The sequence below is a fragment of the Macaca mulatta genome, chromosome 5 (assembly GCF_049350105.2).
Source record: "Macaca mulatta isolate MMU2019108-1 chromosome 5, T2T-MMU8v2.0, whole genome shotgun sequence".
NCBI classification, from domain to species: Eukaryota; Metazoa; Chordata; class Mammalia; order Primates; family Cercopithecidae; genus Macaca; species Macaca mulatta.
The window spans coordinates 64,538,000-64,563,853 of NC_133410.1; the positions used below are offsets into that span (position 1 = coordinate 64,538,000).

Below are 25,854 nucleotides of genomic sequence, written 5' to 3' on the forward strand. Positions count from 1 at the left end.
AACTACCAGAGACAGCAGTAATTTATGAAAAAAAGAGGTTTAAATTACTCCCAGTTCCCCAGGCTGTATAGGTAACATGGCTGAGGAGGCCTCAGGAAACTTTTAATTATGAGGTGAGGGGGAAGCCAGCAGGTCCTACCTGACTGGAGCAGGAAGAAGGTTGGGGGAGCCGCTACACACTTTTAAACAATCATATCTTCTGAAAACTCCATGACAAGACAGCACTAAGGGGGTGGTCCTAAACCATTAGACACGGAATGCCCTCAAACGTCTCCATTTTACACAAATGCTTGCAAATGTGAGCCCAATGAAACTAAAAAATTGCCCCAAAAGAGATTTTGTCCTTGTCTTTCCTCATTCTTAAATTTTTTCCCACTTTTTTTCTTAAAAGGAGGAACCAGACTGTGGCCTAGGGTTTTTTGTGTGGTGCGTCGATGTGTGCTGAGTGTAAGTGAGACTCCACATGTTTTAACGTTGAGTTGTTTCTGCCTGCTTACATGTCTTAGCGAATCGTTGAAATGCTTTTTCTTCAGTGCCATAAAGAAATAACACCTGAACATAAATTTAATTTCTTCAGCAAGGCCATTTTTTTTTTTTCTACTTTCTGCAGAAAGTATGCACTAACCAGCAGTTTAGTCATGAAACTACACTGAAAAAAAGAGACAGGGTCATTTATAACTTGACGTGTCCACCTTACTGCTGTGTCTGGTTTCTACTGGAAGGAATAGGACCTCACATTCTCTATTAGGGCAGATTGGCTAACAACTTAGAACTTTTTAAGAGGCAAAGGCAGAGGAGAACAAAGGAAGGAGGAAGTAACTTGTGGAATGCTGAGAAAGGTAGAAACACCTTCAAATAAGGAAAAGGAACAGGCTATTACCTAATGCTTGCTTGGACCAGTGTAAGCATGCCAGGGCAAATATTTAGACTAAATTGTGGGAGTTAAAAACATAAAGTATATTGATTTCTTTATTACGGCTAGCAGATATTTAAGAATGTTAGCACAGGTCTTTGAACAAATTTTGCTTCTAAGAGAAGTTACTATTTATTCTTAATTAGAGGGGAGGAAAGTCTTTGAAGAGGAACCTGTACTTTACTTTTTACAGTGAAGCAGCCTAGGGTCACTGGAGCAGTCTTGTTGTTGAGGTATGACTGGGAGCTCTTGAGAGGGTTGTCATTTCACAGTAGAATGCAAAGACTTTTATTAAAAAAAAAAAAAAAAAAACCTAGTGGGGCAGAGTGTTTCATTTGCATAAGACACGAAAAACCAGTCAGGATTGGATGTCTTATTTGCATACATACAAATTCTTGTTAGTTTCACTTCTTCCCTCTAGTGTGTATGCACATCCTTAGCCTGACTTATTGCATGTTGTTTTATTTTGCTTACTATGTATGTGTCACAGAGGCATGTCTGGTTCTGTGTAAGTTTCCTTATGTATACAGTCACAGGTCTGTCTAAGGCAAGCACCTTGTTCAAGTTCCTTTGTCCGAGTATGCCCAAAAAGAAAAGGAATATGCTCACTGAAGGCCATCGTATATAAGCAGAGCTCACTGGTTCAAAGGCTTTGGGCTTTGCTTCCTTATCTGCGCTTGCAGCTTGATTTCTTAAACACTGTTATTTTTGGGGGGATGACTTCTACCAAGAACCTTATCCTAACTATCTGCCTAACTGGTTTCTTATTTTCTCTTCTCTCATTAGTTTCTCTCTCCAGACTTTTATCACCTCCATGAGGGTTCAAAACACTGAGTGATCAGCTCCTACATGCATTTTCTAGATGAGTTTTTTTAAACTCATTGTGTTGGGAGGGATTCTCTGTTTGACCACTATACATCATGAAGATTTTAACACCCCAGAAATTCCAAATAGGCCCCTTTGGCTGGGAGGAGCAAAATGTCCTTTCTCTTCAGTGCTGAGAAGCTCAGTCTCTCCTCTCTTATTTATCTTCAAAAATAATAGTTCAACTTCTCATGCAAATGTGCAGAGAAGCCATTTGAGCTTATCTTTGGGAGAAAAGGCAATGGAGAGGACCCTTTAGAATGAACTCCTGAACTATAATTAGGATTCTAAAAGTAGGATTCTAAAAGACAACCTCTAAGGAGAAAATTTTAAAAGTTCAGAATAAATCAAGGACTATAAACCAAAGAGAGATGTAAGACTCAAGAGGACTTACCAGTTCCACTGAAGAAGCTCAAAATTGGAGAGGCATTCAGTGAGCCTCTGTTGCTACCTTAGCTTCACGTTCAGGCAAGTTTTATGGTGTCCTGAGTTTGGTCTGAGGCACCAGATGTTCAAGTGTCAAGTTGTTATTGATGAAAAGAGTCAAACACTTTAAAATATTTGAAGAGTTTTATTCTGAGCCAAATATGAGTCAGTAATAGCCTGTGACATATCCCTCTGGAGATCCTAAGAACATATCATCATGGTGCTCAGGCTACAACTTAGTTTTAATGCAATTTAGAGAGACATTAGACATCAATCAATATATGTAAGTTTTACATTGACTTGGTCTGGATAGGCAGGACAACTAGGAGTAGGGACTTCCAGGTCATAGGCTATTTCAAGGATTTTCTATTGACAATTGGTTGAGTTATATTGTTGTCTAAGACATAGAATTAATAGACAAGAATGTCTGGGTTAGCATAAGGGGTGGCTAATACCAAGGTTTTTTCATGCAGATAAAGCTGTCAAGCAACAGGCTTCAGAGAGAATAGACTGTAAATGTTTCTTGTCAAACTTAGTAAGTCTGTTCTATTGGTTTTAAGGTCTGTGTTGATGGTAGTGCTAATAAGTTTTTCCTGAATTCAAAAAGGAGGAGGGTATAATGAGGCATATCGTATCCCACCACCCCACTTCCCATCATTGCTTGAACTAGTTTTTCAGATTAACTTTGAAATCCTCTTTGCTGAGAGTAAGGGTCCATTTAGATGGTTGAGGATACTTAAGATTTTATTTTTGGTTTACATCTACATAGAGTTGTTGAATAATTAGAACAGTAACCACAGGAAAAATAACCCAGTTAGATCATATTGATTCTGAAAACTGCTCTAAATTTTGTGCGTAATATTTTACCTAATGTCATTATCCGCCTTCTGCTAATTAAGACAGAAACAACAACCATGTTTTTTCTCTTATACATTTTTTCCTATCTTAGATATTACCAGTAAATACAAATTTAAAATTAATTTTTTGCATTTACTGTTAACAATTTATGTTTCTTTCCATTAGGTTGACATGTCTCAGTAACTAATATAAAATTTTTATCATTTTCCCTATTTTTAAATTCTTACTTTTACATACCACTCTGTTGAGATGTAAGAGTTTTTTGCTAAAGAAAACTTGATCTTGTGACTGTCCTTTAAAACTTGAGTAAATAATTATTTGCCTATAAATTATCATTCAAACTCATAATTGCTTATTTAAAACTGTGTTCTCCTGTTTCAAACTAACTTTCTTCTGAAACATCCTGCCCTGAACTTTCTCTGTGATCACTACTCACTGGAATGATTTTCAAGTATCCTATACTTTCATCATGCTTCTGTTGATTGTGAAATGTTTCCTTTGGCAACAATAAATCCTACCAAAGCTTTCATTTCACCTCCTGAGTCAAATGCCTTACTAAAGTTTTTATTAATTATCCCATATTAAAGCAATTGTGCATTTTTGCCTCTGAAACACTGAACACTGTGTACTTATTATATAAAATTAATCAAAATAGTTACCCAAAGTCTCCAAGTGTATTTTCAGTAAATCTTTGTATTGTCCTTTGTGAGCAAGGGATGTGAAACATGTGCTGTCCTAAACCATCTGATACTTTGGACTTAGTGTGGAATGAATGTAAGTGTGATTGTATGCATGTTTCTGCACATGAATCATTAAATCTAAAGATTTAATTTTTTTTTCTTTATCATCAGTATAGATAATAAAAGTATCTTTATGTATTTTATTTCTAAGTTCTAGAAGGTTGGAACAACGTTTCCCTTTTACATTGCACTTCTTTTTGATACCTTCAATAAATGTTATACTGGCAATCAACCACTGAACTTTACTCTTAAGATATTAATTTTTAACTTCTGTGCTTATATTGTCATTTCAACTCCATGTTTAGTAACTACAAAACCATTGCAGATCAGTGTGTGAGGGAACTGCCGCCATGAGGTCTGAGAAGTCAGCTTTGGTATTTCTGCTCCTGCAGCTCTTCTGTGCTGGCTGTGGATTCTGTGGGAAGGTCCTGGTGTGGCCCTGTGACATGAGCCATTGGCTTAATGTCAAGGTCATTCTAGAGGAGCTCATAGTGAGGGGCCATGAGGTAACAGTATTGACTCACTCAAAGTCTTTTTTAATTGACTACAGGAAGCCTTCTGCACTGAAATTTGAGGTGGTCCATATGCCACAGGACAAAACAGAAAACAAAGAAACATTTGTTGACCTAGCTCTGAATGTCTTGCCAGGCTTATCAACCTGGCAATCAGTTATAAAATTAAATGATTTTTTTGTTGAAATAAGAGGAACTTTAAAAGTGATGTGTGAGAGCTTTATCTACAATCAGACACTTATGAAGAAACTTCAGGAAACCAACTACGATGTAATGCTTATAGACCCTGTGATTCCCTGTGGAGACCTGATGGCTGAGTTGCTTGCAGTCCCTTTTGTGGTCACACTTAGAACTTCTCTAGGAGGCAATATGGAGCGAAGCTGTGGGAAACTTCCAGCTCCACTTTCCTATGTACCTGTACCTATGACACGACTAACAGACAGAATGACCTTTCTGGAAAGAGTGAAAAATTCAATGCTTTCAGTTTTCTTCCACTTCTGGATTCAGGATTATGACTATGATTTTTGGAAAGAGTTTTATAGTAAGGCATTAGGTAAGAGATTTTGTTTTATTTTTAATTTGGTTATCAAAAGAAATATTTTTAAAAATTGCCATACATTGTCTATGACATACATATGCAGGTCAATGAGTTTTTATTTTAGAAAACGTTGTAACTGTTTTTCATAAGGGAAGTATATTTGTTCTTAATATCAGTAATATACTTAAAAATGATCATCATTAACAAAGAGATTACATTTTATATTTCCTCCAAATAGCGCAAATCTACATCACATATTTAGAGAATCATTGATTGTTAATCTGATTTTTATACCAGTTCTATTGAAATAAGATGCTAATAATTCTTTTCTCTCTCATCATATATTTAAAAAGCAATCTTCACAAAGTCCTCTTTGAATTATTTTTTCAAGAGTCACTAAAATGAAACATTTTCTAGAATTCTTTAATGTCTTAGGTGATTACTTCACAAAAACTTGAAAAAAAAATTATTAAAAGTTAAAAACCTATGGTCTTGTGGGGCATGAGATAGTAGAATGTTTGCTTTACTGATATACACCCCCATTTGACTTATTTTTATTTCTTTGCTTTACTGATAAAAAGTTGTTTTGCTTTGCAATTTTCATATACAGTTGTGATCTGAGCTAGTCAATGCAAGACATGTTTTTATCCAAATATGTTTGAGAAATATGTAGAAACACGAACAAAAGAATAATCATATTAGAAACTAAAATACTGTTTAATGTATTCCACTGAATTCTAATATATAGACTGTTTCACAGAAATAATATTCAGAGGATCCTACTTCAAATGTCCTTAGCCTTAGGCATGATTTTGATTTACATGTATTGATTTGCCTTAAATAATTTTGTATTCAGTAATCTCTGACTAGCAGCAAATAACCTACCAGGCTTTATGGATGTAGGTAAATAATTCAAAGACCTTGGCCTCAAGTCTATATTAAGATATGAATTGAAAGAGGTACAGCTATGTAGAGATCACTGGCAAACTTTGGTAAATTATGACTATAGTTAAAGCCCCCTGATAAGACTGAAATTTAAAATAAAACAAAACTGTTATCAAAGATGAAAAAAGGGGTGAAAGAGTATTTTCCTATAAACAAAAGTAGGTTCTGGCCATGCGTTCAGAAAGCCCCCAACAATTCTTTAAAAATCATTTCACTGATTTTTAGAAATCATTTAAAAATCATTTCAATTCTTTAAAAATCATTGAGCGGTGGCTCAAGCCTGTAATCCCAGCACTTTGGGAGGCTGAGACGGGCGGATCACAAGGTCAGGAGATCGAGACCATCCTGGCTAACACGGTGAAACCCCGTCTCTACTAAAAAAAAATACAAAAAGCTAGCCGGGCGAGGTGGCGGGCGCCTGTAGTCCCAGCTACTCGGGAGGCTGAGGCAGGAGAATGGCGTGAACCCGGGAGGCGGAGCTTGCAGTGAGCTGAGATCCGGCCACTGCACTCCAGCCCGGGTGACAGAGCGAGACTCCGTCTCAAAAAAAAAAAAAAAAAAAAAAAAAAAAAAATCATTTCACTTGATCATTGAGCAACTTGAAAAATTAATAACTAGATTTATTCCATAGCTCCAACTTACTAAATTATTGATTATTATATATTTTATAGAATTATCTATTGTGAGTCTAAATCAAGAGTACATATTAAAACAACTATAGGAAAAATGATATCAATCAATTTCAACTCATGGTTTTATTTCCATAAGTTCTTATGCACAGGCATATTTCATTTTATTATACTTTGCTTTATTGTGCTTCACAAAAAATGAAATTTATAAATTAAAGGTTTTTGAAAACCCTGCATCAAGCAAATCAGTTTTGCATAATATTTCCAACAGAAAGTATATACTTTTTGACTCTATCTCATATTGTCATTTATTGGACTTTTTCAAATGTTTCATTATTATATCTGTTATGGTGATCTGGGATCAGTTTTCTTTGATGGTTACATGTTATCCAGCTTGGGGGCACCTTGGTTTCTTTCCGTATAAGACTGCAAACTTAATTATAAATGTTGAGCATGTACTAACTGCTTCACTGATTTGTTTCCCCATCCCACTTCTTCTCAGGCCTCCCTATTCCCTGAGACACAGTAATATAACATAAAACGACTTCTACATGTTCCAGTGAGAGGAAAACTAGCAGTTCTCTCAATATAAATCAAAATGTAGAAAGGAATAAGTTTAACAAGTACTATAGTTTAGATAGAGTTTGCTTGTCTCTACAAAATCCTGTGTTGAAATTCGATCACCAATAATGGAGGTGGGCATTGATGGGAGATGTTTGGGTAATTAGAGTAGATCCCTTATGAGTACATTAATGCTCTCCCTGGGGAAAAGGGTGAGTAAGTTCTCACTCTATTAGGTACTAGGAGAGATAATTATTAAAAAGAGCCAGGAACATCCACCCTCTTTCTCTTGCTTAATCTCTCATTTTCTGATCACTGCACTTACTGGCTCCCAACATCTTCTGCAATGAATGGAGGAAACCAGAGGTCTTCACCAGATGCAGATGTTGGTGCCATGGTGCCATGTTTCTTGTATAACCTGAAGAATTGTGATCCAAATAAAAACCTTCTTGTTTTACAAATTAGACAGGCTCAGTTATTCCTTTATAGCAACAAAAAGGACTGAGACAGGCCAAAACCTATACCATTGCACTAAACAGTTAAACAGGATGTGAATGCAAAGGAAAAGTTTTTGGAGGAAACTAAAAGTGCTACTCTAGCATACATACAAATGATAAGAATAAACAAACATTATCACTGCAGATATGGAGAAAGTTTTAGTTGTCTGGAGAGAAAATCAAATTAGCTAGCTAGCTGCAGTGATTCATATCTGAAATCCTAGTGACTTGGGAGGCTCAGGTGGGAGAAAGGCTTGAGCCCAGAAGTTTGAAGTCCAAGGCTGCAGTGAGCTATGATTGCTCCCCTGCACTCCAACCCAGATGATAGAGCAAAACCACTTTAAAAGAAAAGGAAAGAAAAGAAAAGAAAAGAAAAAATTAAACCAGCCACAACATTGCCTTAAGTTTTGGCTTTAGCTAAAAACTGATACATAGTAAAACCTTAACTATTCAGTTGCATGAAGCCTTAGAGAGAAGAGGAAGGTGCAGAAAACAGACTGAAGCTAGCAGAGGTTGATTAATGAAGCTTACAGAAATAAACTGCCTACATGATGTAAAAGTTCAATGTGAATCAGTAGAAAGTCATGCAGAAGACTTAGCTAATATTCTCAGCAAAGGCGGTTGCAGTAAACAACTGATTTTCCATGTAGACCAAACAGCCTTCTGTTGGAAGAAGATGCCATTTAAAACTTTCGTAGCTAAAGAGGAAAAGCTAATACTTGGCTTCAAAGCTACAAAAAACAGGCTGAATCTCCTGTAGTGGCTAATACAGCTGGTAACAAAGTTAAAACCAATGCTCATTTACTATTGTAATAATTATAGAGGACTCAATAATTATGTTAAATCTACTTTCCCTGTGTTCTATCAATGGAACAACAAAGCCTGGATGATATCACATCTGTATATGACATGGCTTATTGAATATTTTAAGCACACTGTTGACCTTTAATGCTCAAAAAAAAAAAAAAAGGATTCCTTTCAAAATATTGCTGCTCATCGACAATTCACATGGTCACCAAAGAGATATGATTAAGATGTACAGATATTAATATTGTTTGCATGCTTCCTATCATTACATCCATATTACATTCCATGGATCATATAACCTTGACTTTCAAGGCTTATGTAAGATATATATTTTGTAAGACTATAGCTCTCAGTAATAGAGAAAGTGTTTTAAAAATCTTCTCAAAAGGATTTTTCATTCTAGATTCCATTAAGAGCATTCATGATTCATGAGAGGAATTCAACATATTTACATTAACAAGAATTTGGGAAAAAATGATTCCAACTCTCCTGGATGATGTTGAGGGATCGAAGCCATCATTTGAGGAATTAACTGTGGATGGGGTGGTCATGGAAAAAGAAATAAAATTATAGGTGGGCCTGAAGTTTTATCTAAATTGCTATAATATCATGATAAAACTAAAACCTGTAAAACAGATGAGGAGGTGCTTTTTAAACAGTTGCTTTTTATAGATGAACAAAGAAATTGGTTTCGTGAGTTGGAATCTTCTCCCAGTGAAAATGCTATGAACATTGTTGAAATGGCTACAACTGACTTAGAATATTACACAAACTTAGTTGATAGGACAGCATCAGGGTTTGAGAGAACAGATTCAAATTTTGAAAGAAATTCTACTATGGGTAAACTGCTATGAAACAGCATCATATGCTACAGAGAAATCTTTCATGAAAAGATGAGTCAATTCATGCAAAAATCTTCATTGTTGTATAATTTAAAAAAATTGTCCAGCCACCCTGATCAATCAACAGTAATCAACAGTGAAGCAAGACCCTACACCAGAAAAAAAACAAACGACAACAACAAAAACCTCACTTACTGAAAGCTCAGCTGACTATTAGCACTTTTTAGCCATACTTTTAACTAAGGTATGTGCATTGTTTTTTAAATGTGATGATATTGCACAGCTAAAAGACTACAAGATATGGTGAACATAACTTTTATATGTCCTTGGACACAAATTTGTGTGAATCACTTTATTGGCATATTCCTTTTATTGAGATGAACTGCAATTTAACCCACAATATCTCCAAGACATGTGTGTATGGCATTTCAAATAAGATGTAATTTATCTACTTTAATATAAAAAGCAAATTTAATTTTCTTTCCGTTGATCATCTTTATATACGTTACTGTATATTTATCCTTAAAATATTGAATGACTCCAATTGTTCAAAACTGAGTCTTTTTTAAATGAGAACTAATATCACATTAATTAAAAACATCTAGAGGTTGGTAATGCAGGTAGCATGTGAGGCACAGAAAACAACAAATCTAGAGGACATAAATGCATTTGCTTGGAAGTTGAGAGATAGCTCTATTCTAATTTCTGGTAACTTCAAACTGAGTATCTTCAGTACAATTTATTCAATATCAAATTAAAGACATTTGGATTTATGACCTAGGAAAAAACTTCAAACATTAAAATGTGATGACTTTAAAAAAGAGGTTCTCCACACTATGGTGTATAACACCACCAACTTTGATTTGAATTTTAAAGAGAAAAGAATTATCTTATGGGGTTTTATCTTTTTATGAGTTGCAAAATATGTTTTTGTAAAGAGATATGAATTACTTCATTATTTGCAGTCAGCCATTCTTCTGATTAAAAGCCTAAAATTAAATCTTGAAAATGTGTTTTTCTTCAAAACACATCTTTTGAGAGAAACACTAAAGTAAGTGTATGATAATCATAGTATGTACATGGGTGCTTCACAACCCAAAAAGAGGATTGTTATGGGTAAAAATTAGTCAAAGAATTCCTACTAATAAAACAATAACCTATTAATTAATGATATGCAATTCAGCATGTTAAAGGGAACCGATCCTGGTGGGATTATGGAAAGATACACCTCTGACTATAGATTAGAAAACACAGAGATGTTGTTTGGTGAAGATATTGTGGGACTCATCTATCATCTGCGATTAACTTGAAGAGGTAAAAAATGAGTAATAAATTTATTTGTATTTTGGAGTTGTGTCTTTTTTTTAAGTTGTGAAAATACACTTAAATATAACTGTCCTTCCTTCCTTCCTTCCTTCCTTCCTTCCTTCCTTCCTTCCTTCCCTCCCTCCCTCCCTCCCTGCTTCCTTCCTTCCTTCCCTCCTTCCTTCCTTCTTTCCTTCCTTTTTTCCTTCCTCCCTTCCTTCCTTCTTTCTTTCCTTCCTTTTTTCCTGCCTCCCTTTCTTCTTTCTTTCCTTCCTTCCTTTTTTCCTGCCTTCCTTCCTTCTTTCCTTCCTTCCTTCCTTCCTTCCTCCTTCCTTCCTTTCTCCCTTCCTCCTTCCTTCCTTCCTCCTTACTTCCTTTCTCCCTTCCTTCTTTCCTTTCTTCCTTCCTTCCTTCCTCCTTCCTTCCTTTCTCCCTTCCTTCCTTCTTTCCTTTCTTCCTTCCTTCCTTCCCTCCCTTCCTTCCTTCCTCCTTCCTTCCTTTCTCCCTTCCTTCCTTCTTTCCTTCCTTCCTTCCCTCCCTCCCTTCCTTCCTTCCCTCCCTCCCTTCCTTCCTTCTTTCCTTCCTTTCTTCCTTTTTCCTTACCTCCCTCCTTCCTTCCTTCCCTCCTTCTTTCCTTCCTTCCTTCCTTCCTTCCTTCCTTCCTTCCTTCCTTCCTTCCTTCCTTCCTTCCTTTCCTCCTTTCTTTCTTTGTCTTCTTTCTTTTTTCCTTTCTTTCTTTTTTTTCTTCTGTATTATTTCAATAATTTTCCCTTTCATTTGACATCTAAAAGCCATGCTGTTCTAGAGGACCTAAACTTATTTTTTTCTTAATAGTTTATTGAAAGATTAGTGGTACAATTTTTATTTAAATTGTATGTTAATTCATTCTGTTATTTATTTTATTTAGGAAGGCCCACTACATTATGTGAGACTGTGGGAAAAGCTGAGATATGGCTAATACGAACATATTGGGATTTTGAATATCCTCAACCATACCAACCTAATTTTGAGTTTGTAGGAGGATTACACTGTAAACCTGCCAAACCTTTGCCTAAGGTAGGACTATTATATTAAGGAATATTATGTACTTTATGGCATGACTTGTTTTCCCCTGAAAGATTACAACCTTAGTTATAGAAAGATGATGTTGAATGTCTTCTGTTTGCAACTCTGTATTTATTTTCCATGCCACAGGGGCTTTTATAGGTGATATATGCCTTTTCTGCATTATGATAAGAAAGTAGGCAGAAGAATGTCATGATTAGAATAGATTTTAAAATACTAGTGTTACAATAGTTTGGATAATACATTGAATTAGTATGGAATTGGAGCCATGAAGATCACTAAAAAGAATGTTCAATCCTTTCTCACAATCAAACTGGGCTTATGAACAAGGATATTTGTCATGATAGTACAGAAATAATCGTATTTTCATGAGACATATTGGATACATTCCACAGGAGTTGGTGAGTGAGAGAAAATAAACGATGAAGGAAGACAAGAAATAAAGGAAATTTTCTATAAATGGAATATTTAAGTGTTTAAACATAATGATGGCTTTTACTCAAATAAGTACTTAGAAGTAACCTTGTTGGTGATTTATGTGATCAATTCTGTGTTGTGACTATTCACTTAGAGCTCATGAGAATTTTAGATGAGGTTTTATAAAAGCCACTTGAGAAAAACAAGGTTTCAATCTCTGTAGACAGAAATCTAAATATTGATAGTCATCAGGACAAAGTAGAGCTCATGGAAATGATTTTGCAGCCTGCAGGTTTCTTTTGGAGTGAAAACAAAATTGTATACTATATTCCTAAATGATCAGAGGAAAAAATTGTAGTTCAAGGAATGTTGAAAGAAACAATATTGAGAAGCAAAAGTGAGTAATAGCTGTTCTCGTTTTTTAATAGTTTTGTAAGTATGTCTTGAGTTCATTGTCCCAAAAGTGGCTATTAGCTCTAGCTTTGACCTGACAAGGTTCCAGGGTATTTAGTCATGGAAATTCATAATCTACCTCTCATGAGATACTTTTTATTCTGATGAACAGCCTAATGCCTAAGTGTGCAATCTATACCAAGATTGTTCTTATAGGGAACTTGTTTACACTGGAAGACACCAATGTGTCTGTTGTATGTCCTATGTCTTCTTTATTTCTACAAAGATAACCACTCTATAGGAAATCGTGACCAGGCCAGATGTTATGTTTGTGTTGGTCAAGTGAGAAACAGAGGAGAAACTTAACCAAATACATAAAATAACAGAAGCTGTGCACTTTCGCCATTTCTAGAGAAAAGAGTTCAGTATCTCTTATAGGAACATTGGGAATAAGAAAGTTCTCTGGGAAAAGCACATTCAACCAATGAGTGGAGACCAAGAAAGAGAGTGAGGGATCTGTGTTCCAAAATGTTTACTGGGATCCAGGGTGTTACCTACGTGGGTTTCCAGTGGGGAACTGTAACTGGGAGGTTTAATGCAAGCAGGCACAAGTTCCTTGGAGGCATTCTGAGACTGAAAGGTAGTCACTTGGGCATATCTGCACAGTCACTGTGGAGTACAGAGGATCAGTGATGCAAGTCCAAGTGGGTTGTATCTAGATGTCCTATAGGATGATTATCAGGAGGCAGTGTGTAAGCAAAGATACTGACTGAACACATTGAAGAAATGGAAGGAGGTGGAAGATTTTAAGCAGAGTCAGTGTTGACAGAGACCTGCTTCTGCTATGGGAAAGTTCAACTTATATTTTAAATGCATAGCTAGACAACATAAAATTGTAAGAATTTACCACTGTAGCTATGGTAACACTACTAGGTTTACCAATCACTACAGGGTGAAAAGAAAAACCTCATTTCCTGTTTTATGGAAATATAATCAAAATCCTTTTAGGAAGGGTTCAGAGCCATTAGGATTTCCAGAAAAATTATGGGCTTTGTGGTAAGATGTGTACTGATGAACACAATTTTATTTAATAATTGTTAATATAATTTTACTTACCAGGAAAGTTATACCAGAAAATCAAGCTCTCGTAAGTCATGGCATCTGTATCTAAAATAGAGATACAGAAGGAGGGGTGACAATTTTCATCATTCTCTAGGTAATCTCCCATGCCATACTAGCTTTTATTCTCACACTCCAGATTTTACACACACACACATGCAAATGCACACACACAAACACACACTCACATAAATAATCATAGAAGTCATTTTTTTAAAAAGTTGGATCCATACAGTATTAATTTATTAGGTAAAAGCTTTCGTGCTGATAATTTTACAAGTTTAATTGAGACACAGTTTAGGGCTGTCTTACACTAAATATTTCTTTTTCTTTTTCTTTTTAAAATTTGACATGTAATAACTGCACGTGTTTAAAAGAAATGCTGTGGTATTGCAATACATTTATACATTGTATAATAACGATATCAAGATACTTAATAAACCCATCATCTAAATACTTATCATTTCTTTGTGGTGATAACATTCAGAAACTTGCTTTCTAACTATCTTGAAATATGTAATACATCACTATTAACTATAGTTACCCAACAACTTAATATAATAACAGAACACATTCTTCCAAATTATAACTTTGAATCCCTTGATCCACCATTTCTCATTGCCCTCCCTACTATCTCTTCACCCTCTAGTAACCACAATTCTACTCTCTACTTCCATTATGATTAATTTTTCTGATTCCACATATAAGGGATACCATGCTATCTCTGCCTGGATTATTTCAGTTAACATTATGCTCGGCAGGTTGATTCATATTTCTACAAATGACAAAATTTCATTCTTTTATATATATATTTAATGAAATGGATATATATATACACACATTGGAAAAAATATATATATCTCTCTCCAGTGGAATGCTATTGAGCTATTAAAAAAGCTTATATATAATAGAAATAGCACTTATATATATCTAATGGAATGAATATATATATATATATAATGGAATTGATATATATAGCTATACAGAAAAACACACATAATACATATATCCATTCCATTGAATATATGTGTATATATATATTCAATTATATGTATATTAATTCCATTGAATATATATATTCAATTATATATATATATTCATTCCATTGAAAATATATATATATTCAAACAAGCATATATATATCCAATGGAATGGACACATATATATATGTATATATATTTTCCATATTTTCTTTATGTATTTCTTCATTAAAGGATGTTTATAGGTTGACTCATTCCTTGGGTATATGAATAATGGTGATGTAAACATAGAAAGACAGCTATCTCTATGACTTTTTAGTTTATTTATATATATACCCAGTAATGGAAATGCTGTATCATATGGTAGTTTTATTTTCAATTTTTGAGGAACTACCATACCGTTTTCCTTACTGATTGTAATAATTTGCATTTTCCTCAACACTTTATAAAAGATCCTGTTTCTCTGCATACTTGCTAACACTTGTTTTTTTTGTTTGTCTTTTTGTTAATAACCATAACAAAGATGTTGTGATATCTCATTTTAGTTTTGATTTGCATTTCCCTGATAATTAGTGATTTTGAGCATTTTGCAATATACTTCTTAGTCACTGAGAGTCTTCTTTTGAGAAATGTCTATTCAGATATTTTACTTATTTTTTAATCAAATTAGTAATTTATTTTTATTGACTGATGTTACTTCTATGTATATTTGAGATAGTAACTCATTGTCAGATTCATAGTTTGCAAATTTTTTTCATGTTGTGGATTGTCTCTTCACTCTATTGTTTGCTTCATTTTCTCTGCGCAAGCTCAGTACTTTGATATAACCCATTTATAGAGTTTTGCTTTTGTTGGCTGTGCTTGTGAAATCCTATCCAAAAAAAAATCATTGCCTAGACCAATGTCACAAATCATTCCTCCTATAGTTTCTTCTAGTAATTGTATAATGTTTGGTCTTACTTTTAAATTTGTAATTCATTTTTACTTACTTTGTATACGGTGAGAGAAAGGGGTCTAGTTTCATTTTTTGCATGTGGATATGCAGTTTTCCTAGCACCACTTAGTGAAGAGGTTGTCTTTTTTCTATTATGTGTTCTTGGCACCTTTGTCAAAAGTCAATTAGCTGCTATCTTCCTCCATTTGTGTTGTTATAAAGGAATACATGAGACTAGAAAATGTATATAGCAAATAGAATTATCTGAATCATAGTTCTGCATACTGTACAAGAAGCACAGAACTGACTTCTGCTTGGCCTCTGGCAAGGTTCTCAGGATGCTTCCACTTGAGGTAGAAGGCAAACAAGAGGTGGTATATGCAAAGGTCACATGACAAGAGATGAGTCCACAAAGAGGGGATGTGGGAGAGTGCCAAGTTTTGCTAAACAACTAGCTCTTATAAGAACTAATAAACATACCCCTCCCAGGCAGGGGATTAATCTATTCATGAGGGATATGCTTCCATGACACAAGCACATTCTGTTAGGTTCTACCCCCAATATGGGGGATCAAATTTTAACATGAAGTGTGGAGGGCTCAACTATCCATACTATGATAGCAGTAAATGCATAAATTTATTTTGTGGATCTCTATTCTATATAGCATTGGTCTATGTATCTGTTTTCCTGACACTGCCATACCGTTTTGATGATGACATCTATATATATAATCCTTTAAGTTCTAAGGTAAATGTACATGATGTGCGTGTTTGTTACATAGGTACACATATTCCATGTTGGTTTACTGTATGCATCAACTTGTCATTTACATTATGTGTTTTTCCTAAGGCTATCCCTCCCCCAGCTCCCCAGCCAACAACAGGCCAGATGTGTGATTAATTCTATTTTTAGAATTAATAGATTCCCTGCCCTGTTAATTCTATTTTTAATATTTTTTGAGAAACCTCCATACTGTTTTCTAGTAGTGCCATTTTTTCCCCCAGTGTGTGATGTTCCCCTTCCTGTGTCCAAGTGTTCTCATTGTTCAATTCCCACCTATTTCAATTCCCACCTATGAGTGAGAACATGCAATGTTTGTTTTTCTTTTCTTGAAATAGTTTGCTGAGAATGATGGTTTTCAGCTTCATCCGTGTCCCTCAAAAGGACATGAACTCATCCTTATTTATGGCTGCATAGTATTCCATGGTGTATATATGCCACATTTTCTTTATCTAGTCTATCATTGGTGGACATATGGGTTGGTTCCAAGTCTTTATTATTGTGAATAGTGCTGCAATTAACATATGTGTGCATGTGTCTTTATAGTAGCATGATTTATAATCCTTTGGGTATATTCCCAGTAATGGGATCACTGGATCAAATGGTATTTCTAGTTCTAAATCCTTGAGGAATCTCCACACTGTCTACCACAATGGCTGGACTAATTTACATTCCCACCAACAGTGGAAAAGCGTTCCTATTTCTCCACATCCTCTCCAGCATCTGTTGTTTCCTGACTTTTTAATGATCACCATTATAACTCACATGTGATAGTATCTCATTGTGGTTTTGGTTTGCATTTCTCTGATGACCAGCAATGATGAGCATTTTTTCATGTGTCTGTTGGCTTCATGTCTTCTTTTGAGAAGTGTCTTTTCATATCCTTTGCCCACTTTTTGATGGAGTTGTCTGTTTTTTTTTTCCCATAAATTTGTTTAAGTTCATTGTAGATTCTGGATATTAGCCCTTTGTCAGATGGGTAGATTGCAAAAATTTTCTCCCATTCTGTAGGTTGTCTTTAACTCTGATGGTAGTTTCTATTGCTGTGCAGAAGCTCTTTGGTTTAATTAGACATCATTTGTCTATTTTGGCTTTTGTTACCATTGCTTTTGGTGTTTTAGTCATGAAGCCCTTGCCCATTCCTATGTTCTGAATGGTATAGCCTAGGTTTTCCTCTAGGATTTTTATGGTTTTAGGTATAACATTTAAGCCTTTAATCCATCTTAAATTAATTTTTGTATAAGGTATAAGAAGGGATCCATTTTCAGCTTTCTACATATGACTAGTGTGTTTTCCCAACACCATTTATTAAATAAGGAATCCTTTCTCCATTTCTTGGTTTTGTCAGATTTGTCAAAGATCACATGGTTAGAGATGTGTGGTGTTATTTCTGAGGCCTTTGTTCTGTCCCATTAGTCTATATATCTGTTTTGGTACCATTACCATGCTGTTTTGGTTACTGTAGCCTTATAATATAGTTTGAAGTCAGGTACTGTGATGCCTCCAGCTTTGTTATTTTTGCTTAGGATTTTCTTGTCAATGTGGGCTCATTTTCACTTCTACATTAACTTTAAGGTAGTTTTTTTTCCAATTCTGTGAAGAAAGTCATCAGTAGCTTGATGGATGGGCATGGCATTGAATCTATAAATTACCTTGGGCAATATGGCCATTTTCACTATATTAATTCTTCCTATCCATGAGCATGGAATGTTATCACATTTGTTTGTGTCCTCTTTTATTTCATTGACTGGTGGTTTGTAGTACTCCTTGAAGAGATCCTTCACATCCCTCGTAAGTTGGATTCCTAGGTATTTTATTCTGTTTGTAGTAATTGTGAATGAGAGTTCAATCATGATTTAACTGTTTGTCTGTTATTGTTGTATAGGAATGCTTGTGATTTTTGCTCATTGATTTTGTATCCTGAGATTTTGCTGAAGTTGCTTATCAGCTGAAGAAGATTCTGGGCTGAGATGAAGGGGTTTCTTAAATATGCAGTCATGTCATCTGCAAACAGGGAAAATTTGATTTACTATTTTCCTAATTAAATACCCTTTTTTCTTTCTCTTTCCTGATTGCCCTGGCCAGAGCTTCCATCGCTGCATTGAATAGGAGTGGTGAGAGAGGGCATCCTTGTCTTGTGCCAGTTTTCAAAGGGAATGCTTCCAGTTTTTGCCCACTCAGTATGATATTGGCTATGGGTTTGTCATCAATAGCTCTTATTATTTTGAAATGTGTTCTATCAATTCCTAGTTTATTGAGAGTTATCAGCATGAATGGTGTTGAATTTTGTTGAAGGTATTTTCTGCATCTATTGATATAAACATGTGGTTTTGTCATTGGTTCTGTTTATGTGAAGGATTACATTTATTGATTTGTGGATGTTGAACCAAACTTGCATCCCAGGGATGAAGCCAACTTGATCGTGGTGGATAAGCTTTTTGACATGCAGCTGGATTTGGTTTGCCAGTATTTTATTGAGAGTTTTTGCAGTTATACTCCTCAGAGATATTGGTCTAAAATTCTCTTTTTTGTTGTTGTGTCTTTGCCAGGTTTTGGTATCAGGATGATGCTGACCTCATAAAATGAGTTAGGGAGGATTTGCTGTTTTTTCTATTGATTGGAATGGTTTCAGAAGGAATGGTATCAGCTCCTATTTGTACCTCTGATAGAATTTGGCTGTGAATCCATCTGGTCCTGGACTTTTTTTTTTTTTTTTTTTTTTTTTTGGTTGGTAGACTATTATTGCCTCAATTTTTGAGGCTGTTATTTTTCTATTCAGAGATTCAAATTTTTCCTGGTTTAGTCTTAGGAGGGTGTATGTGTCCAGGAATTTATCCATTTCTTCTAGATTCTCTAGTTTATTTGCATAGAGGTGTTTATAGTATTCTCTGATGGTAGTTTGTATTTCTGTGGGAACAGTGATGATATTCTCTTTATCATTTTTATTGTGTCTATTTGATTCTTTTCTATTTTATTCTTTATTAGTCTTGCTAGTGGTCTGTCTGTTTTGTTGATCTTTTCAAAAAACCAGCTCCTGGATTCATTGATTTGTTGAAGGGCTTTTTGTGTACCTACCTCCTTCAGTTCTGCTCTGATCTTAGTTATTTCTTGTCTTCTGCCAGCTTTTGAATTTATTTGTTCTTGCTTCTCTGGTTCTTTTAATTATGATGTTAGGGTATTGATTTTAGATCTTTCTTTCTTTCTTTTGTGGGCATTTAGTGCTATAAATTTCCCTCTACACACCAACTTAAATGTGTCCCAGAGATTCTGAAACATCGTATCTTTGTTCTCATTGATTTCAAATAACATCTTTATTTCTGTCTTCGTTTTGTTATTTCTCCAGTAGTCATTCAGGTGCAGGTTGTTCAGGTTCCATGTAGTTGTGTGGTTTTGAGTGAATTTCTTAATCCTGAGTTCTAATTTGATTGCACTGTGGTCTGAGAGACAGTTTGTTGTGATTTCTGTTCTTTTGCATTTGCTAAGGAGTGCTTTACTTCCAACTATGTGGTCAATTTTCGAATAAGTGTGATGTGGTGCTGAGAAGAATGTATATTCTATTGATTTGAAGTGGAGAGTTTAGTAAATATCTACTAGGTCTGCTTGGTGCAGAGTTGAGTTCAAGTCCTGGATATCCATGTTAACCTTCTGCCTTGTTGATCTGTCTAATATTGACAGTGGGGTGTTAAAATCTCCCATTATTATTGTATGTCTCTTTATAAGTCTCTAAGAACTTGGTTTATGAATCTAGGTGCTCCTGTATTGGGTGCATATATATTTAGGATAGTTAGCTTTGCTTGTTGAATTGATCCCTTTACCATTATGTAATGGCCTTCTTTGTCTCTTTGTCTCTGTTGATCTTTGTTGATTTAAAGCCTGTTTTATCAGAGGGTAGGATTGCAACCTCTGCCTTTTTTTTTTTTTTTTTTTTTTTGAGACTATGTGTGTCTCTGTATGTGAGTTGGGTCTCCTGAATACAACATACTGATGATTCTTGACTCTTCATCCAATTTGACAGTCTGTGTCTCTTAATTGGGCCATTTAGCCCATTTCCATTTAAGGTTAATCTTCTTATGTGTGATTTTGATCCTGTCATTATGAGGTTAGCTGGTTATTTGCTCATTAATTGATGCAGCTTCTTTTTTTTTTTTTTTTTCTCGATATTAAAGTTGCTTTATTCAGTGTGGGTTTCTCACATTTTTTCTTTTTTTTAAAATTATACTTTAAGTTCTAGGGTACATGTGCATAATGTCCAGGTTTGTTACATATATATACTTGTGCCATGTTGGTGTGCTGCACCCATCAACTCGTCAGCACCCATCAACGCATCATTTACATCAGGTATAACTCCCAATGCAATCCCTCCCCTCTCCCGCCTCCCAGTGATAGGACCCAGTGTGTGATGTTCCCCTTCATGAGTCCAAATAATCTCATTGTTCAGTTCCCACCTATGAGTGAGAACATGCAGTGTTTGGTTTTCTGTTCTTGCGATAGTTTGCTGAGAATGATGGTTTCCAGCTGCATCCATGTCCCTACAAAGAACACAAACTCATCCTTTTTTATGGCTGCATAGTATTCCATGGGGTATATGTGCCACATTTTCTTAATCGAGTCTGTCACTGATAGACATTTGGGTTGATTCCAAGTCTTTGCTATTGTGAACAGTGCCGCAATAAAGATACATGTGCATGTGACTTTATAGCAGCGTGATTTATAATCCTTTGGGTATATACCCAGTAATGGGATGGCTGGGTCACATGGTACTTCTAGTTCTAGATCCTTGAGGAATCGCCACACTGTTTTCCATAATGGTTGAACTAGTTTACAATCCCACCAACAGTGTAAAAGTGTTCCTATTTCTCCACATCCTCTCCAGCACCTGTTGTTTCCTGACTTTTTAATGATTGCCATTCTAACTGGTGTGAGATGGTATCTCATTGTGGTTTTGATTTGCATTTCTCTGATGGCCAGTGATGATGAACATTTTTTCATGTGTCTGTTGGCTGTATGAATGTCCTCTTTTGAGAAATGTCTATTCATATCCTTTGCCCACTTTTTGATGGGGTTGTTTGTTTATTTCTTGTAAATTTGTTTGAGTTCTTTGTAGGTTCTGGATATTAGCCCTTTGTCAGATGAGTAGATTGCAAAAATTTTCTCCCATTCTGTAGGTTGCCTGTTCAACTGATGGTAGTTTCTTTTGCTGTGCAGAAGCTCTTAGTTTAATGAGATCCCATTTGTCAATTTTGGCTTTTATTGCCGTTGCTTTTGGTGTTTTACACGTGAAGTCCTTGCCCATGCCTATGTCCTGAATGGTATTACCTAGGTTTTCTTCTAGGGTTTTTATGGTATTAGGTCTAACATTTAAGTCTCTAATCCATCTTGAATTAATTTTCATATAAGGAGTAAGGAAAGGATCCAGTTTCAGCTTTCTACTTATGGCTAGCCAATTATCTCAGCATCATTTATTTAATAGGGAATCCTTTCCCCATTTCTTGTTTTTGTCAGGTTTGCCAAAGATCAGATGACTGTAGATGTGTGGTATTATTTCTGAGGACTCTGTTCTGTTCCATTGGTCTATATCTCTGTTTTGGTACCAGTACCCTGCTGTTTTGGTTACTGTAGCCTTGTAGTATAGTTTGAAGTCAGGTAGCGTGAGGCCTCCAACTTTGTTCTTTTGACTTAGGATTGTCTTGGAGATGCAGGCTCTTTTTTGGTTCCATATGAACTTTAAAGCAGTTTTTTTCCAATTCTGTGAAGAAAGTCATTGGTAGCTTGATGGGGATGGCATTGAATCTATAAATTACCTTGGGCAGTATGGCCATTTTCACGATATTGATTCTTCCTAACCATGAGCATGGTATGTTCTTCCATTTGTTTCTGTCTTCTTTAATTTCACTGAGCAGTGGTTTGTAGTTCTCCTTGAAGAGGTCCTTTACATCCATTGTAAGTTGGACTCCTAGGTATTTTATTCTCTTTGAAGTAATTGTGAATGGAAGATCATTCCTGATTTGGCTCTCTGTCTGTTACTGGTGTATAAGAATGCTTGTGATTTTTGCACATTAATTTTGTATCCTGAGACTTTGCTGAAGTTTCTTATCAGCTTAAGGAGATTTTGGGCTGAGACAATGGGGTTTTCTAAATATACAATCATGTCATCTTCAAACAGGGACAATTTGACTTCTTCTTTTCCTAACTGAATACCCTTTATTTCCTTCTCTTGCCTCATTACCCTAGCCAGAACTTCCAACACTATGTTGAATAGGAGTGGTGAGAGAGGTCATCCCTGTCTTTTGCCAGTTTTCAAAGGGAATTTTTACAGTTTTTGCCCATTCAGTATGATATTGGCTGTGGGTTTGTCATAAATAGCTCTTATTATTTTTAGATACGTTCCATCAATACCAAATTTATTGAGAGTTTTTAGCATGAAGGGCTATTGAATTTTGTCAAAGGCCTTTTCTGCATCTGTTGATATAATCATGTGGTTTTTGTCTTTGGTTCTGTTTATATGCTGGATTATGTTTATTGATTTGCGAATGTTGAACCAGCCTTGCATCCCAGGGATGAAGCCCACTTGATCATGGTGGATAAGCTTTTTGATGTGCTGCTGGACCCGGTTTGCCAGTATTTTATTGAGGATATTTGCATCGATGTTCATCAGGGATATTGGTCTAAAATTCTCTTTTTTTCTTGTATCTCTGCCAGGCTTTGGTAATAGGATAATGTTGGCCTCATAAAATGAGTTAGGGAGCACTCCCTCTTTTTCTATTGATTGGAATAGTTTCAGAAGGAATGCTACCAGCTCCTCCTTTTACCTCTGGTAGATTTCAGCTGTGAATTCATCTGGTCCTGGACTTTTTTGGTTGGTAGGCTATTAATTATTGCCTCAATTTCAGAGCCTGCTATTGGTCTATTCAGGGAATCAAATTCCTGGTTTAGTCTTGGGAAAGTGTAAGTGTCCAGGAAATTATCCATTTCTTCCAGATTTTCCAGTTTCTTTGCGTAGAGGTGTTTATAGTATTCTCTGATGGTAGTTTGTATTTCTGTGGGGTCGGTGGTGGTATCCCCTTTATCATTTTTAATTGCGTCAATTTGATTCTTCTCTGTTTTCTTCTTTATTAGTCTTGCTAGTGGTCTGTCAATTTTGTTGATCTTTTCAAAAAACCAACTCCTGGATTCATTTATTTTTTGGAGAGTTTTCTGTGTCTCTATCTCCTTCAGTTCTGCTCTGATCTTAGTTATTTCTTGCCTTCTGCTAGCTTTCGAATGTGTTTGCTCTTGCTTCTCTAGTTCTTTTAATTGCGATGTTAGAGTGTCAATTTTAGATCTTTCCTGCTTTCTCTTGTGGGCATTTAGTGCTATAAATTTCCCTCTACACACTGCTTTAAATGTGTCCCAGAGTTTCTGGTATGTTGTATCTTTGTTCTCATTGGTTTCAAAGAACATCTTTATTTCTGCCTTCATTTCGTTATGTACCCAGTAGTCATTCAGGAGCAGGTCGTTCAGTTTCCATGTAGTTGAGCGGTTTTGATTGAGTTTCTTAATCTTGAGTTCTAGTTTGATTGCACTGTGGTCTGAGAGACAGTTTGTTATAATTTCTGTTCTTGTACATTTGCTGAGGAGTGCTTTACTTCCAATTACGTGGTCGATTTTGGAGTAAGTACGATGTGGTGCTGAGAAGAATGTATATTCTGTTGATTTGGGGTGGAGAGTTCTATAGATGTCTATTAGGTCTGCTTGCTGCAGAGATGAGTTCAATTCCTGGATATCCTTGTTAACTTTCTGTCTCGTTGATCTGTCTAATGTTGACAGTGGAGTGTTGAAGTCTCCCATTATTATTGTATGGGAGTCTAAGTCTCTTTTAAGTCTCTAAGGACTTGCTTTATGAATCTGGGTGCTCCTGTATTGGGTGCATATATATTTAGGATAGTTAGCTCTTCCTGTTGAATTGATCCCTTTACCATTATGTAATGGCCTTCTTTGTCTCTTTTGATCTTTGATGGTTTAAAGTCTGTTTTATCAGAGACTAGTATTGCAACCCCCGCTTTTTTTTGTTCTCCATTTGCTTGGTAAATCTTCCTCCATCCCTTTATTTTGAGCCTATGTGTGTCTCTGCGTGTGAGATGGGTCTCCAGAATACAGCAGCCTGATGGGTCTTGACTCTTTATCCAGTTTGCCAGTCTGTGTCTTTTAATTGGAGCATTTAGTCCATTTACATTTAAGGTTAAGATTGTTATGTGTGAACTTGATCCTGCGATTATGATATTAACTGGTTATTTTGCTCGTTAGTTGATGCAGTTTCTTCCTAGCCTCGATGGTCTTTACATTTTGGCATGTTTTTGCAATGGCTGGTACCAGTTGTTCCTTTCCATGTTTAGTGCTTCCTTCAGGTTCTCTTGTAAGGCAGGCCTCGGGGTGACAAAATCTCTAAGCATTTGCTTATCTGTAAAGGATTTTATTTCTCCTTCACTTATGAAACTTAGTTTCGCTGGATATGAAATTCTGGGTTTAAAATTCTTTTCTTTAAGAATGTTGAATATTGGCCCCCACTCTCTTCTGGCTTGGAGAGTTTCTGCGGAGAGATCTGCTGTTAGTCTGATGGGCTTCCCTTTGTGGGTAACCCGACCTTTCTCTCTGGCTGCCCTTAGATTTTTTCCTTCATTTCAACTTTGGTGAATCTGGCAATTATGTGTCTTGGAGTTGCTCTTCTCGAGGAGTATCTTTGTGGCGTTCTCTGTATTTCCTGGATTTGAATATTTGCCTGCCCTACTAGGTTGGGGAAGTTCTCCTGGATGATATCCTGAAGAGTGTTTTCCAACTTGGTTCCATTTTCCCCCTCACTTTCAGGAACCCCAATCAGACGTAGATTTGGTCTTTTTACATAATCCCATACTTCTTGCAGGCTTTGTTCATTTCTTTTTCTTCTTTTTTCTTTTGGTTTCTCTTCTCACTTCATTTCATTCATTTGATCCTCAATCACAGATACTCTTTCTTCCAGTTGATCGAGTCGGTTACTGAAGCTTGTGCATTTGTCACGTATTTCTCGTGTCATGGTTTTCATCTCTGTCATTTCGTTTATGACCTTCTCTGCATTAATTACTCTAGCCATCAATTCTTCCACTTTTTTTTCAAGATTTTTAGTTTCTTTGCTCTGGGTACGTAATTCCTCCTTTAGCTCTGAGAAATTTGATGGACTGAAGCCTTGTTCTCTCATCCCGTCAAAGTCATTCTCCGTCCAGCTTTGATCCGTTGCTGGCAATGAGCTGCGCTCCTTTGCCGGGAGAGATGTGCTCTTATTTTTTGAATTTCCAGCTTCTCTGCCCTGCTTTTTCCCCATCTTTGTGGTTTTATCTGCCTCTGGTCTTCGATGATGGTGATGTACTGATGGGGTTTTGGTGTAGGTTTCCTTCCTGTTTGATAGTTTTCCTTCTAACAGTCAGGACCCTCAGCTGTAGGTCTGTTGGAGATTGCTTGAGGTCCACTCCAGACCCTGTTTGCCTGGGTATCAGCAGCAGAGGCTGCAGAAGATAGAATATTTCTGAACAGCGAGTGTACCTGTCTGATTCTTGCTTTGGAAGCTTCCTCTCAGGGGTGTACTACACCTTGTGAGGTGTGGGGTGTCATACTTCCCCTAGTGGGGGATGTCTCCCAGTTAGGCTACTCAGGCGTCAGGGACCCACTAGAGCAGGGAGTCTGTCCCTTCTCAGATCTCAGCCTCCGTGTTGGGAGATCCAC

The 25,854-nt window shown here is 36.1% G+C and overlaps 1 protein-coding gene across 2 annotated transcripts in view; it reads left to right on the top strand.

Annotated features, from left to right (window-relative positions):
* Positions 1–4,100: 4,100 nt before the first annotated feature.
* The window catches only part of UGT2A3 (UDP glucuronosyltransferase family 2 member A3), a 37,407-nt gene continuing 15,653 nt past the window's right edge, over positions 4,101–25,854 (top strand). The window contains exons 1-2 of one of the 2 annotated variants that reach the window (XM_078001824.1): positions 4,101–4,866; positions 11,345–11,493. In XM_078001824.1, coding sequence (XP_077857950.1) covers positions 4,152–4,866; positions 11,345–11,493 — 864 coding nt within the window. In that variant the 5' untranslated portion in view covers positions 4,101–4,151. 2 annotated transcript variants of the gene reach the window in all.